General features: G+C 40.7%; 1 protein-coding gene across 2 annotated transcripts in view; it reads right to left on the reverse strand.

Moving 5' to 3' along the window:
• The window catches only part of zbtb46 (zinc finger and BTB domain containing 46), an 89,288-nt gene that overhangs the window by 58,021 nt on the left and 14,680 nt on the right, over positions 1 to 16,587 (reverse strand). For both annotated transcript variants that reach the window (XM_017305708.1, XM_008413919.2), the window contains exons 2-3: positions 4,893 to 5,113; positions 3,846 to 4,785 (exon numbers count right to left, since the gene is read on the reverse strand). In XM_017305708.1, the coding sequence (XP_017161197.1) occupies positions 3,846 to 4,785; positions 4,893 to 5,078 (1,126 nt within the window). In that variant the 5' untranslated portion in view covers positions 5,079 to 5,113. The remainder of the gene's footprint in view (positions 1 to 3,845; positions 4,786 to 4,892; positions 5,114 to 16,587) is intronic.

The following is a 16,587-nucleotide window of genomic DNA, read 5'->3' on the forward strand; positions in this document are numbered from 1 at the left end:
CCCCTCCCCCATCCGTCGCTGCACACTGCTGGACAGCTGTCTGGCAAAAGGCAACCACATTTCTCCATCCGTACAATAGAGACAAACTCTTCTGATCATGAAAAATACTGACAGCCACTGTGTGGAAATCCCCTGTCTTAAAGAAACGATGTATTTTAACTGTAGTCGACAAGCTACAAGCAGAATTTTATTTAGCAGCTGACTGTAGGCTCGCTACCTGAGCAGATCGCCCGAATAAATAAACACCTAATAAGTTGAGCCCTCACAAACAGCTTCTTAATTATTTGGACCACAGCAACCCACAAATAGTTAAAATCCATAAATACTTGAGACCCATCTAAGAAAGACTTCAAATTGTTTATTTAAATAGTTCAAACACCAAATATACCTTAATGTGCATTTATGCTCACAGTGGAAACCGTCTTTGCACTACTGGAGAAGCTTACGTCTGCAGTCTGTCTTATCTCCGCTATTGTAGGTAGAGCTAATGAGCACCAAGGAAAATGAATGGCGCTCCTAGACTGGCTGCTTTGCAAATGCTAGTGAACTTAAGTAGCATTGCGCCAAAGTATTTCAGCTTTCCAAGCTGCATTTCCTTTCAAATATTTTACATAAAATCCACAAAAAGGCAAATTTTCCACCCCAAAAAAAAAAAATTTGAGTTACATTCCACAGAAGAATCCACTGAGCCACGAGAAACAGGGGGGCCTCTGTATCAGCTTGTCCTGCTGATGGAATGGAATAATTTAAATATTCCAGATAAAATTCTAATTTATTGAAAAGGAAAAAAGCAGATTTCATTTTCACTTTTAATCATGAATTTATTTTTCGCTTATGTCATAGTGAAGCATTTTTCTTCATCAACATCAATCCACATTCTGCTGCCACCAGAACAAATTGTTTCGGTCCTCTTGCCAACTGCAATATATTAATCCACAAAATCTGATCACTTTCTAATGCTTTGGCCCTTTAACATGCATGTACATCTCATTTAGATCGTTGACTGGAGGTGACAAAATCCTGGGCTTAGGGAGACTTAAGACTTAAGGAGTCTAACGCTCGTAAGCCCACCAGAGCCACTGTTTGTACTTTTGACCCACAGTTATTTAGAGTTGTGGACCAATTGGACTCTAGGCTGTAAAGCTAAAATTAAAACCAGGATTGCTTGCCAATAAGCACAGACACAAACCACAGCCTCAAAGCTCAACAGTGAAACTATGAAACCTTGAGCGGTAACAAGATGTTTACTCTTAAATATCAAGTCCGTCACTCTGAAGGAGACTCGATTGTCTGAGTCTTTACCCAGTCGATCTTGGCCAGTAGCGCTCAAGAATGAGTGGTTGCCTTTTGGCAAACACCAGGTGAGTCTACACCAGCAGCAACTCTACACTTCCTCTAACCTTTAGGTGGGCAAACACAGCTCCCATTAAACACTGCTTCACCACAGCCAGACTTAAAACTCTACCTTCTACCAGAACCATGGCTCTGGCCAACCGGCTTATTTGTACCATTTACCTGTGTGACTGTGTGTGATTATGCATTGATGTCTGGCAATCTGAGTCTCAAGACAAGTTGTACTCGAGCAAAGTAATAAGGTCCAACTGCGGGTCATAAAATCAGGGACTGAAGACACGTCAACTAGAGAAGACAAACACTTCATAGCCCACAAGCATGCGCCGTTTAATTCCCATTTCCTTCTTCCTCCTCTGTATTTTTGTTCTCTCTAATTACCCCTCCAATCTAACGCTCTCTCTTTCTCTTCCATCTTCTCGCCCTTTCCAGAAGGTCCTTCCCTAAACCCCAGAGAGAGGGGGAGGAGCCCGGGATGGCGAGGACGCGCTGGTAATCCGTGCAGTGACCCAGGTCAATTCAATTATCCTGTTTTCTTTCACTGCGCAACGTGTGTGCCCATTTCACAGCCAACTCCCTTAATGCGCCCAGGATTAGCTTCTCTTACTTTTAATAATCTACCTATTGACGCCTTGGGCCCACAACATGCACACAGACGCACAAACACACATAGGTAACTTTATCATGTATAAGTTTTGGAGAAGAACAACTCGCTAAGCAGTTCTGCAAGGCCTAGGATCAAGGAAGAAATCTCAAAATAAATATGCATTCACCACTGTGTTTGTGTGCGCATTTTCTCGTCTGTGTAAGTGGGAGTGTGGCTTAAATAAACTGCAGTAAAGAAAGGATTGTATTATCCATCTGCATTTACCCAGGCTTCACCTCACACCTTCAAGATCTGAGATAATCATCTTAGGCCTGACACGTTAGTGTATAAGCTCACTAATCACAATGCCGGAGGAGAGAGAGAGAGAAAAAAAAGAGGTCAATTTGTACAAACTGTGCAGAGAGATGATTTTCTCTAAGTTTCTGATGAAGCACTACAGGATGCTGCACGTGAGTTCAGCAGAAGCCAGCAGAACTAAACAGCAGAAGTTCAGTTACTTCCAGCCGCTGACCAGTTGGTTAAACAGTCGTAAAGATAAATTAGATTTTGCCACAGTTAGGTGTTGAGACGACAGTTTCACCCAATTATCTACCCTAATCTTGTAACCTCACCAGACCGTCGGCAATTACATTCAATGAAAACAAACTTATAGTCTACAAGATTAAAAAAAAAAAAAGTTAAATTCTAGCGCCGCCTCCTCGAAGTCATCAAGTCGGCGCCCCACAGCCAGAGATAAAAAGCTTTTCTTTTGACCTTCATTCATCCTTTCTAGTCCTTTCCGCTCAATGTTGAGACCTTTAACTGTTAATCTGAGCACACGATTAGCCACTAAACACCTGGTTTGTTTCGCCTATTGCTTAAATCACTTTTCTAAATATAGAAAGATGCTCCACTCCAGTTAATTCTCGGAAGTCGGATCTCGTAATAAACCTATGTAACTGTCTCGGCTGCAGGTTAGAAAAGCAGGACTTGCTAGTGACCAGACTACCTGTAACCAACACACGCTATCAAATTGCGTGCATTCATACACTGTAGCAAAATGTTCAACCATAGAAATTCGCCAGTAATATGTATGTGACTGATTTAATTCATGCACCAAAATTGGACCATTTTGAGCTTGGCCTGCCAGTCACACACTCAAAAACATAATTATTTTCTCATCAGTGAAGGCACCATACATGTTAGCACTGCTGGACTGCAATAACAACACTGTGCAGTGTGGAAGCTGAAGTTGAAGATTTAAAGTAGAAAATTTCAGCGTTGCCTGCAAAAGGATATTTTAAATTTAAAAAAAATTATACAGGGACATGGTATTTTTGTCAAATTGGCGAAGGAACAAACTGATCTCTTCTGTAGCTAAAAGGAAATATCTGTTTTGGTCTTGTAATCTTTCAGCCTCTGTTTGCATTTGTTCAGAAAAGAAAGTTCAAACTATTTTACCAAAGTTTTAAATGAGTAAACCCTGGTTTTACAGTAGCTGCTCTCCGTCACAAGCAGCGACAGAAAGACTTTGTCTCCTACTATAAAAAAGAATTTGATCAGTCATGGTTGAAAAACAAAAAAATTATATTTTGACTAATTTTAATTTCTTGGATAAAGAATTTGAAATCAGCTAAAATCAATACCAGTAAGCCGGAGCTTAAACCCGAGACTGGAAGTCAGTCACAAGTCTCACAAACTGAAGGAAGTGGGAAGAGTTTATGTTGGCTTTGACCACAAACCAACTACATTGAATTGGAAGGAAAAAGTTAAGAAACCTTTGATTTTCTAAGGCGGAGCTCTGATTTCAGTGTCATTTAAATAGAATTTTCAACTTGTAGCTTGAATATATTTAATTCCAACATTACAGCTGGTGCACACTGACCATTGGAGGAAGGGTTGGTCTTACCTGGGATGTCCTGGCCGTTGTAGTTCCAACCAGTGACAGCTAGCATGGAGGGCAGAGGCGATCCAGGCCTACTGTCCCTGTCCCTGTCTCTGTCCCTGTCCCGCTGCCGATCCCAGGTTCTTTCAGACTGCTGGGTGATATGTCTGACTGTGTCCTTGTTCTTCCGGTTCTTCCTCCGCCCAGACCCTGATAGGGGCTGCCAGGGCCCTTCGGCACCTCCACCACCAGCTCCCCCTGCCCCTTGTTCTACTTGGCTTTGGGTTGACCCCTTGGGAGTGTCCCTTGGATGAGAAGAGGAGGCAGGGGAAACCTGTTCTTCTTTGACATTGACTGGCCTATAGTCATGAGGCCAGGCGGGTTGAGAGTCATGGCATGCTTCCTCCTGGCTCTCATGGCTCTTAGGGGGTTCTTGGTCCTCCTTCCCATACGTGCTGCCTCCCTCATGGCAGCTGGCAATGGCTGAATCTCCGGAGGAGTTGGCTGGACTAGTTCGGCGTGCCAGCCAGGGAGAGGTGCTGCGACCAGAAATGATGGACGCCAAAGCTTCAGAGGCTATACCTACTATCCCACCCCCTCGTCCCAAACTAGCTCCTGGAACACCCCCGGCTCCAGCTAAACCAACCCCTCCTCCATTCCCGGAGACTCCACCTCCTCCTCCTAAACCTGCGGCAACAGCTCCCATTTCAAAGTCAGCCAGCTCATCGGCCATCTCCGAGCGGATGCTGATGTCAAGAGCAGCCTTGATGAAGCTGTGGCAGGCCTGGACGATGTCCGTCATCTGCAGGTAGCTGGCGGCCGACATGACCTCGATTACGTTCTTACTGGTAAGGGCAAGGTGCGCTGAGTACATGAAATCCAAGATGGCTTTGAAGCCGGTCGCCGTCACGATGTCAAGGTGAGTAACAGTAGTCTGATGGGGAGGCTCGGCTCCTTTTTTAACCTGCGGGATGACAAAAGGACCCCTTTTACTTTTCATTGTAATGAGAAAGTGACGGAAAAGTAAACATATGCTCCCCCTGAATTGTTTTAGAAAATGCAGTCCCTCACCTGGCAGTAAAGAGTCTTGAAGTAGCGTGAGGAGCCCAGAAGGATGTTCTTATGGGCCTTGAAGATCTTTCCGTCCACAATGACACAGGCATCACAGAGGATGCCATGCTGCCTCTGCTCATTGAGCTCTCTGAGGAGCTGACGGTAGTGAGATGAGATCTCCATGTCCTCCTTCCTGTTGTTCATCTGTGTAGCTGAACAAAAGCCTCTCCTCAAAACATCTGCATGAAGATAAAAGAAGACATACAAGCATTAAGCAAAGTATCTGGTGTGCCTCGAAATATTTTCTGCTTCACACATTCTACAAGAGGAAGTATCGAAAGTGTACATCAGCAGAAATGCATAGCATGGAAGTAAATGGATCTAAGACTTTTAGGGCATTTATGGAGAAGGAAACAAGATTTGTAAAATAATGCATTTCTTCAAAAAAAAAAAATGCATCAAAATCAATAAAATATCAGTACAGGACTGATATTGATATTTTGGTAACTTATACGCACTCATACAGTGTTAACACATACAGCGCTGATGACGCCCCCCCCACTAACACCACTACTTTCAGTACTTTGTATCCAGAATTGGCAGTTTTGTAGCTGCCAAGAAGGTGAGTGCTGGGTCAAGGGTCATTCTTCCATGTTTTATGCATGGCTTTATGTCATGGAGATAAAAACACCAACTGCTAAAGTAAAATCTTTTTGGTTCAGTAAACATCTGTACCAGCAGATATTCAAATGTGGACACAACAGCAGCACAATATGTTGAACTGCAATCGTCATTGCATCACCAATGTTTGCAATATGACTTTTTTTCATGCACTATGTGGTGGGGTATTATATTTCAAATGAAATGCATATAAATTTGGGATACCAGTGATATATTTAGTCTGTTGGTCAGACTTACTGATTTTATTAACCCACGCCTAATGTGCATTTTTTGTGTTCAGATGGCAAGATATTTAAATTCAGTACATTCGTATAGTTTATAGTTTTAGGCGAAGCCTAAATGGTTTTCTTTTTATGCAAAATAAGAGGAGAAAGATAATTTAACTGAGGTAGTCTCTAAAGATGAGGATATGTGAGCAATGACTGTGACATAAAAACAAAGACATCAATAGAAACCACATCTCCACCACTTGAGTTTGATGTCTAAAAAAAGCCTGGGATCGAATAATCAAATATTTCTGTTTATGAAGTGCTTCTGACAGGTTTGTGTGTGTGTGTGTATGCGTGTATGTGTGTGTGTATGAGAGAGTGAAACGGAGTGCATACACTCATTAGAAATGCCAGTTAAAAAGTGAAGCATACATGCAAAAGCATTTCTGGGGAAAAAGAAAGACGTTTTGTTCAGACTGCATTATAATTAATCTCATCAATAAATAAAATGGCCTAAGTTGTTTCTTTAATCTCATTTTGACACCTGCTGTGTGATCTCCTGAACCTTCACATTAGTGTTTCTGTTGTCCAACACGTCAATGTTGGACAACGGAACCTTTGTGTCCTTGCTTCAGTCTGAGCAACGAACACAAGAAAAAGAGAAAACGGACCCTTAATGATTTAGGCCCTTAATTTGCAGAGGTGCTTAACGGTCAGAGAACAGATGATGAAGAAAAAATGCCATGAAAAAAAACTCACTGATAAAAGACTGCAAAAAGGGGACAAAGAAAGATGTGAACATCACCATGTCAACCCATGCAGAAGGTGGCAGAAAAGTACGTAAATCCCAGCAAAGGCAAACCTGCGCACACGTTCACAGAGGTGAAAACACACACACACTCACGCACGCACACACATCAAGGTAGTGCATTAGCTGGAGCATTAGCAGCCGCCACTCCCGCTCTTGTCTCAGCGAGGGCTAAATCGCGCGGACGCAGGGTGTTACCAAACGCAGCAGTGATTTGTTTTGGGAACGCTACAGCTGTCAGCTCTCATGGGCCGTTCTGAGAGATGACAGCTCGGGCTGGCCAAGGTGACAGCAGCGTTTGCTCGGGGGCCGGCACACTTCAGGTCATGTTTAGCAAAGCTCTGCTCAACCTGATGGCTTGTAAGATCAGATAAATCCACATTGTCTCCCACGTCCACTTGGACAAACACACCTCCCATGAACAGCAGTGGACACGCCGACCGAGCGATTGTGACAGCAGCTGAAGCCTTCTCTATCAATGCATGAAACCTTTCGCTTTGATTGGTGATTCTAGAAGTTATAGGGAGGACAAAAAAAAAGAAAGAAAGAAAAAGGAAAGTTTGATGTGAGCGCAGAAAAACAGCGTCCCTGAGAGGCTTAAAAGGCAGGTTTTGACGCAAACATTTTTTTTATCCTAGGGCTCACATATTTCTTTGAAAAATAAAAATAAAAATCAGGATAACCTTGAGATATTCTTTCTTTTCTGTATTGCTCTGACAGAGGTATTGAGAGTCTTCACCTCTCACCTTTGGAGACAAACCGAGAGGCTTTAGAGAGACCGTGGTTGTGCTTGTCCTCTCTCAGGGCCACTTGTGCATTCAACTGCAAAGCCTGCTGTATATGTGAGCTACATTAAACACAAAAGAAATCACTTATTCAAAAGAAGTCACTGATTCACGCAGACATATTCCTCCTTTTTTTCTCTTTTTTTTTTCTGGTCAAAATGAATGGTGTAGCCAAAGGTCAGTGTGCATCATAGAGGATTATGCATCTAGACTAATCATTTAGGTCCACCCAACTTGTCCGTTTCTCAGTATTACTCTTAAAATCTCAACTCAATAGTGGAAAACTCTTAAAGAAAGCAAGGGCTAATCATAGCTAAATGAATTTTTTTTTTAAATGAACTCAAGTATTCTCTGTCAACCAGGTAACAAAAAAAAAAGTATCAGGTGAGAAACTAATTTATAAAATCCTTGTTTCCACACAAACACTACCATTTAAGTCAACTGAATTTAATCTGAAGCCTCCAAAAGCACCAAAAAAAATTTGTATGAAAGAATTTATCTGAGGTAATCAGGGTTACAGTCTCTCTTAATGTGAAAATTTCTCTTTTTCATTGACAATGGTACCATCAATGTTCAAGGTTTTGGTAGGTTAGTAGAGGGGGAAAAAAAGACATTTGAAGAGCTTAATTCTTACGTTGGAAAAGTCAGTGTTTTTTTTTAACTTTTTTTCTACATTTTTAAGCAAGTATTACAAATATCTTTTCACAAAGAACTTTATTTCAGAAAATAATAACGCAGTCCAAGCTAAGAGAGCTGTTTTATAAGATGTAATGTTAAAAATGTGTGCATTTGAAAACATACCTTTTAACACTTTATGATTTACATTACTGCCATATTTCCTGTTTTTGTTTGTCTGAAATGATTAATAGAGAGTGAAAACATTCATTTACACGGTAATCTAAAGGGTGATTGTTTTTGTCATTTCGGGGGACTTTGAGATGTCTTTTTGTTTCGTCATAACTGCAGCCACATGTAGTATTTTATACAAACCTTTACTTTTCACTTTGTGATGTTGCTTCAGGTTCAAACCTGACTTTTGTTGCAAAATGGTAATGAAAATTTTGCTAGGCACCTATGTTGCAGGCTTGGATAAAGCAAAAACACACAAAAACCTATTCCAACAAATTCATATATTTGTAAAATAAGGTAAAAGAGTCTTACTGTCTTTATTTAATATATTGCTATTATGATTGGGCTCCACTGATAAAGGCTCACACCCCTCCACATTCGTGATGCTAAATGTGGTTGTCGTTTAGCCCCGTCTTCTGTTTAATTTAGTAAGTAGCTACTTGTCCACTTATTTTTTTCCCTGTTAAAAATAGTCCACAAATTATCGCCGTTGCTTCTTTCTCGTCCGCCATGTTTGTTTACCCCGAACTTCCATTCGATCCCGAGAAGTTTTGCAATATTTCCTATCGGAATCCCATCTAAATTTTCATGAGTGAAATCCGTCTGTGTGTGGCATGTTGTCTTTGCTATGTGACTGGACACCATACACTGTAGGACCAAACTTGCAATACAAAACTTATACAATCTATGATGGTTTTAACGTCAAGTGTGTGGAGTCTCTCAGGTTCTGAAAATCGGCAGACATTATACCTCCAGTCCAAGATGGTCAAGTGATCACTGTGAGACTGGTTTAAGATGACAAGAATCAAGAAAACTGTAAAGTTAAAACGTGGATCAAACCCAGTACCACCAAGGATTGCCTAACAAAGTGCACAGGAAACATATATATCACTTAAAGATCAGGACCTGGTGTCCTGCATCATGTGCATCTGCTTCAGCTCACCTGAGCCAATAATTAGCAGGACTCCTTGGAATCTGACTGCATGCTGAGTAGCTCAGTCAGCCATTTAATTCAGGTGTGTTGGACTACGGATGAATCTAATAGTAAAGGGGAACTGGAGTTTGAAACCTCTTATTTAAACCAATACGGGAGCACAACCAGGTTTTAAACACAAAAGAAACTTTTTCTTAAACATTATCTTTAGTAGAGATGGTAATACAGATTTCTCAAGGTGCAGACAAATACTTCAGTCAATGATCCAATGTTATGTTTGTATGAATTTGAGCACCCATGTTCAATGGTGCCTCAGGTTTCACAAAAGAAGCGATCGGCAGAGGGCAACACAACAGCAGGGACCTGAGAGAGAAAGCCAAGGAGATTTAATCAGATTTATTGCTTCAGCAGACTAAGAGCCAGACTGAATTAGAAGTTAGGTTGAGAAGAGGAGCTTTAATGGGGCATGCTTTGACCTCTAAACTCTTTGCTTCCCTAATTGGCTCGTTTAATTTCAGCGTATCCAATTCCCTCCAGTCAGAAACCCCTTTTGCAGAGGGACCCATCCCAAGTTCCCCCCCATTATACGATACATAAACACCCATCCAGTCCTTTCTCCTTTTCAAAGACTTCATCTTAACCCATGAGCTACAGAACCAAAGCCTGCACCTTTCACCAGTACAGCCTTGATTCAAAGCGCACGTTTTTGTGGAAATGTACACTTGACACAAGATGGAAAAGTAAGGCAAAATGAACTTGTCAAACAATCAGCTATGGAGAGGGAGAGAGAGGCAGAGATATTTATGTCTAAAGCATTAGCAGTCTCACCAAGGTTACAGAAACTAAAGCCTGCTTTCAGCATGTCACACAGCACAAAAAAGCTTTTCATCCTTCTATGAAATCTTAGCGCTAACAAAACAAAAAAAAAGTAAGGAGGAAGTCATCAGGAGGCAAACTGACAGTCTGCGGTGCTTATTTGTGGTCAGAAACGACTGTTTTAGTACAGAATGCCGCCAGAGTTCCCTAACCCTTGCGATACCAAATTAAAAGTGACCGCCCTTCTTTAACTCCTCCTTTTCCAAATACACAGAATCAAGATGATATTCTCCCTCAAACAGGCAACACAGAGTCCCCACCTACAAACACAAGCTAGAGCTAAAAACATCCACATTCGCACGTTTAACAGAGCCGTCATGGCATCGCTAGCTGTTTGTCCTGGTCACATCATGGCAAAGTCACTTTAGGCCCCAGACACAGAGACAGCTAAAGAGATGAGACGTGTGATGGAGCGAGAGAATGGGGCTCCATCCTTCCTGCGTTTCCTTTTAATGCAGCCTGTCCCTCCGAGCCACTTCTCTGCCTCCTTGACCGCACAGGACCGAGGGGAGACGGAGCACAAGGTCCTTCTGGATCAAATACGAAGCGGTACTTTGTTTGATAGGAAGGCTTTCGGAGTCGTGTAAACCTAAGCTTTCAGAAGGTGATCTCACACTGTGCTCGCTGTTAATGTCACAGCACTCAAGCCTCTTTTAAATGGGATTTTAAATAAATTTGGCAATGAAAACTCACTTAAGGCACAGTGATTCTTCTGTATGTTAGCTGAGTCCGTACTAATCAATAGGTACAACGTTTAATTTCTCTTTTCCAAGGAGTTAATAGGCAGTCAGTACTCGAGCTTTTATATTAGTTTTTTTCTACAAAAAAGAACATTTTTAAAGCCCATGTCAAACAGGGCCTAAAGTAACACTTATCACAATCATTAGGATTCACTCCAGTTGCAGTTCCTAAAAAAAGTTATTTATTTGCAGTTTATGGAAAAGCAACTGGTCAAAACCATTCCAAGCATTCCCATTTAGATGCTGGTCATTTTGTTCCTTTGACATTTTGTACTTTTGATCATTTCATGTTTGATTCCTTGGGCTATGAAAAGGAGCCTTGTTCCAGGGAGCATGTTGTACTGACCATGCTTCAATTTCTACTCACCTCAGGGAGATTTTCTACAGCTGATTATTTAAAGTAAATGTGGCTATGTGAATCCAGTGATGGCATGTACCAGCTCAGAGCTATTTAGGTTGGAGTGGTGCTCTCAATCTTAAAAAAAATAATAATAATAATCTGCCAGAAAAATTAATCATAACCAGAAGCAACTGAAAAAGGGTGTAATGCAAAATCTTCACAAAATGTTATGCAGTTATATTTATTTAGTAAACTACCAAGAGAAATCAACTGTTTCGCTACAAAGTAAAGCACAAGGGCATGAAAGGGTTTGTCTAACCATTTCATGGTTTGGCTCTAGTGTGTCTTCAGTGATCAGATCATGACCTGGTGGCTCTTAAAGCAGGTATGAACATGATCAAAATGCACTGAAGACGTTTTCCTTCAGACCACCTTCAGAGGCAGCTTCGGACACTTGTATCACTTTCGTTTGGCAGCCTTAATGAAATCCTTCCTGGGACACATTGTGGAAACGCCCACTGAACTGACTCTCCTCAAGCAGCAGAATTACCTGCACAGCTCTTTACCAAAATCAGAGCAGATGTCAACTATAAGACAATTAAACAGCTACCTGGAAGAATGTAAAAAAATAAAATAAAATAAAATAAAATTAATTAATTTTTTTTAAAAAACTGTAGGCAAAAGTTTCACTCATTATTCTCAGGTTTGAAAATCTGTTGATATCAAGATATTGCATAAATCATGTATTTATTTATCATGTCAGCTAGAAATAAAATTGATTCATGCACTGTCTGAAGTCCTTCTATTTAAAATGAACAGGAACTTTTATGCAGCTTCACGTGCATTAACAAATAACGATTTGCAAGCGATTTATTGTTATTCTACAAGACGTGCTGATTTACACAAATATGCTTATAAAGTGTTTGCAGGTGAAATACCGACACATTACAGATGAATCAGCAATGTTGATGTCTTGTAACCACTGCAATAAAATTCACTTTATTAATTAAGTTCACACATAAAAAGCAAGTCTTTTTACAAATTTTGTCCCCAGGACTAATATTTGAAAATACATTTTAGTGCAGATGTTTTGAAAAGTGTCTGCTTTCAAGGTAAACATGTTACTGCTCACATAAGAGTTCCACAAGTCTCATTTGATCTTACCTACACTAATTGTTATGAATGGTGACAATGACAGCAGTGGTGAGCAGTCATTTGGGAAACATTCAAGCAGTGGTAGAGTGCATAGACTTTGTGAGTTAAAAGACACGTTTAAAAGGTGGTGAGCAAACACTTGCTGATTTAACTGAAACTGATGTCAAAAGCCTATAATAACCTCAGTGGTACACTAGAGACTACAACATGGCTATTAAAGCAATGAACTTTCCCCAATCTGAGTCAGAAAAGACAATAGTTTGAGATCGCTCTTTTTACAAGACAGGGAAATGACATGGAGGGATCTGTTTTTGGCCAAGGCAAGACCCACAATTATGTAGTTTAGAGCCCACAAACCCGGAGTGTAGATTAAATTAAAAACAAAGATAGACAATTTCTAAAAAGCTGCCCTGCAGAGTCAAGTCAACACATATCGAACTGCATCAAACCTGTGATGGAAAGGCGATAGAAATGCAGTATTTTTTCTAAAAGGAAGTTTATTTAAAGAAAGTTTTTCAGCGATGTTATGGTCTCAGAACAACTGAAACTGTTGCAAAGGTGGAAAGTTGATGAAACACTCAAATAATTTGTCAGTGACAAAGTGAGGGAGTTATTTCTGATTGTATTAAGTACGGGGTCACACATCTCTAGCCCTCCCCCACCTGTTGTGCTCTGCTGATCTGCGAGCTGAGAAAGGGTGCTACATGTTTTCATTGGTTACAAGGAAAACAAATTAAGTTGGTTGTACGTTGGAGTGCACTAAAACACTGATGTTGGTAAAAGTTACAGAAACACATTATTTTGAATGTTGTATAAATATGTAATATTGTACACATAAGGATTAGAAAAAAATTGGGTTTATGTTTTAAAATAAAAGCAGTTAGACGATGCTATAGATTTTTATACATTTAGTAAGTAAATGCATAGAAAGTACCACATTATGTTAATCCAATTCATTTAGCATAATGTTACTTCATCTCAGAGCTCAAATTGTTTGAAAAAAAAAAAAAACTAGCCCTGGACTACATTGAATCTAGCATTTTCAGGTATTAAAAATGTGAGTAGTTAATCTAATTCTCAATAAAAATCTGTCTGACTTATGATGGAATGATTTGTTTTAGCTGGAAAAGTGCAATAAAATCTGGTTTTAAGAATATGAGGGCAAAGGGAGGTGAAGGTAAGATAGAATAGCTAGGAGCTTATGTTGTCAATTATCTTCATAACCTTCATGCCCAAGATTTAAAAATTATAAAGTAGGACAAATCAACATCTTTCATTTTTAGTATATTTTGAAGTCTTAGATTAAAATTTACACAGCAGCAAATTACAAAAGAATATTGAACTAAACAAAAAAGAGTTTGGCTGAGAGCAGCCATCCCTTCCCAAAGTAAAATCAAGTCCCTTAACTTCAACAAGTCACTTTTATTAGACTTCATACTGTTCGCCTATTATTTTCAATACATAGTCGAATAAATGATAAAAAACACACTGATGTTCGCTAAGTATGAGCACACTGGTTGCCCTTGAACTGCTGCTATGAAAGCAGGATGAGTATTCACAGAGAAGGAGCAAGGTGAGGAGTCACAAGTGAGAAAAGAATAAAACCTCAGGGAGATAAAGACGAGCAGAAAACACACGAGCGCAATCGGATGCAGAAGGGACAGAGTGAAACTGGGGAAGACAGGAAGAGAGGAGAGAGTGACTCAGGCAGCCAATATTTTTTAAACAGCTTTGCTTCCACTCAACTGGGCATCAAGGCCATTATCCCGGGGTTAATCCCCAATCCGACGGAGCTGGCAGCCTTCCGGGACAAGCCAGGGTGGCAGTCCATCAACAAGGCAGGCGCGGACAAAAATAACACACACTCAAGCGCATGCACATGACAGACACAGGCAGGCATGCAAGCTGCAATTAGAGCAAAACAACCCAAAAAGCTATTAGATGTAAATGGCTTGTTTGTTTTTTTTTTAGACGCTTTGTCGTCTTCTTTTCTGTTCAAAATAAACTATTGTTCACGTCTGTCTCTTACTTTTTTTTTTTTAAATATCTCCCTGCACAGTTTTGTGTTGTCAGTCTCCCTTGCTTCTTTTATCACACACCCTCCATCTGTCCAACCTCCTGAACGACTCTAATCATGCCCAAATTTTGCAGCTCCACCTCTACATCACTCTCCCTTTTCCCTGTCCTCTCTCTGTTACCCTGGACAGTGTCCAAGGAGGCAAGGTGGAGGAAGAGATTGACTCGAAGAAGGATAGCCATGTCATGTGGAGAGGGACCAAAGAGGATCTAAGAGGCTTTGAGAGACTTAACACTATTCCCTTCATCCCCTGCTCCACCCTCCTAGGGCCTTACCCCACACCCGTTGTCCCTGAAACAATACCTCCGCCCCTCCTCATTTACACCTGAGGATGTCGGCACGGTTGGGTTTTCACCACGCAAACATTCATTGGACTTCGAGAAAGCGCTCTCTCTACAAACAGGTCCGCCCCAGCTTATGACACCAATGTGTCACTTCTGTAGCGCCGTGTCTTCTCACCTTCAGCCACACAGGTGTTAAACCTATAGTGATCTAATGAAAATCCAGGATGGAAAGGGATCATCCCAGAGTGACCAGAAAGGAGGTGTGACATTGCTGTAGATGTCGTTCAGGCCAGAGTTTTCGCCTCACCTTTGGTTTCCTGAAGCCGCTCACAAACTACTAGCGAGGGTTTTTTTTTTCTTCCTTCAGCTCTTCCAGCTGTTTCTCCATAGCTACAGAGAGAAGATAAGTCATAAAAAGAGTGGAGAAACTGCATCCTACTACCTCTCAGACGTCGTTGGTTCTGTATTTTCTTTCTTTGCGTTCGTGGAAGAGTGCGGGAGTGCATATAAATGTGTGGTTTCTGGGCTATCTTTCTCTCTAGGCCCCCTAAGCCCGCTACGTCTCCCGTGGTAACTCCCTGCCTGACGACCCGGGGCTTAGCCTAAATTCTCTCTCTATTAAAAGCTGTGAAACGCAAATAATGAAACATCTCATTACCACTGTCGGAGAACCCAAAAATGAAAGGAGGGGGCGAGAGGGAGAGTAAGAGAGAGGGGAATAATGATAAAACAACCAGAGAGGGCTGTAGGTGAGAGGATGGGGATAAATGAGCTGCAGCAGAAAATAAAGGAGCAGAGCCAGGGGAGGAAAGAAGAGAGGATGCAAGGATGGGAGCAGGTAGCCTCTCAGTGAGTCTTCTGTTTGATGCATGTTGCCATTGCACTAAGCGTATACATGAGTTACCACCAATGCAGAGACAGAGCTGGAGTCCTGATGGAGGATGGCAGTCACTCGGGTTTATCTATTCCCCACTTCAATTCTAAAACACCTCATTAGCTTTCCATTGCTGTTATGAATGATCAGATGCAATGCGTTACTGCTTATCTGTATAAGGATTATTAGTTGCTCCTTCATATTTCTCCTCGCTCAGTCCAGGGAAATAAAAAGACAGGACATCTCTCTGACTGTCTTAATTATGTTTAAGAATAATTAGTAGAAATGCATAGGAAAAAAAAAGTTGGCTTTTCAACAGAATTTGATTATCTTCATCTCATCAATGATCAGCTTATCAGATAAGAATATAACAATTCCTGAGCACTACCAAACTGTGTTTAACACTCTTAGGTGTGCAGGTTGTTACTGAGTGAATAAGACTCAAATTAAGTTATTTTTTCCCTCAGTAAAGAATTTGAAAATTAAGTCAGAAGGTGGAAAGATATGTAGAAAGCTACTGAGAAGGAAATTGTATTTTCTACAACATGTCCTGTTCGCGGTTCATTTAGGCTTTGTGGGAGCAATAATTGGATATATGAATGTATTACAGCAAAGATGATCTGTTTTAACCTTTGAAGCTCTCAACCTCTGTCAGGAAGCATGATGAACAAATGCTACATATGGAAGCTGTGCAATCTGCAAACATAAGATCACGTTGAACATTTTAGATAAAAGCTAGATAAAAACAGAAGATCAGAAATTATCCATGAAATCATAATCCATGTAGCTCAAGTACTCTTTTCATTATAGATTAGTTTTTTCCACAGACATACAAACAAACAAAAAAAGACAACAGAATTTTAGTATTTCTGGTAAGAGGAGGCTGATGGCGTCGAAGGGGATAGGCTCATGTGACAACACTACATCACTTCATGATGTCTTCAGCTGCAAACCCCCCATTTGAATCATTGCAACAGATTCATCGACTGATGGTCCAGCCTCTGCTAACTTAAAATGAAGTCATGGTAAAGGGAGTTTTAAAGGCACGATGTTGTAAAATACCAGGATGAGTTCATGACTTCAAGTCATGAACTATATATA

This window comes from Poecilia reticulata, linkage group LG7 (assembly GCF_000633615.1).
Source record: "Poecilia reticulata strain Guanapo linkage group LG7, Guppy_female_1.0+MT, whole genome shotgun sequence".
NCBI lineage: Eukaryota > Metazoa > Chordata > Actinopteri > Cyprinodontiformes > Poeciliidae > Poecilia > Poecilia reticulata.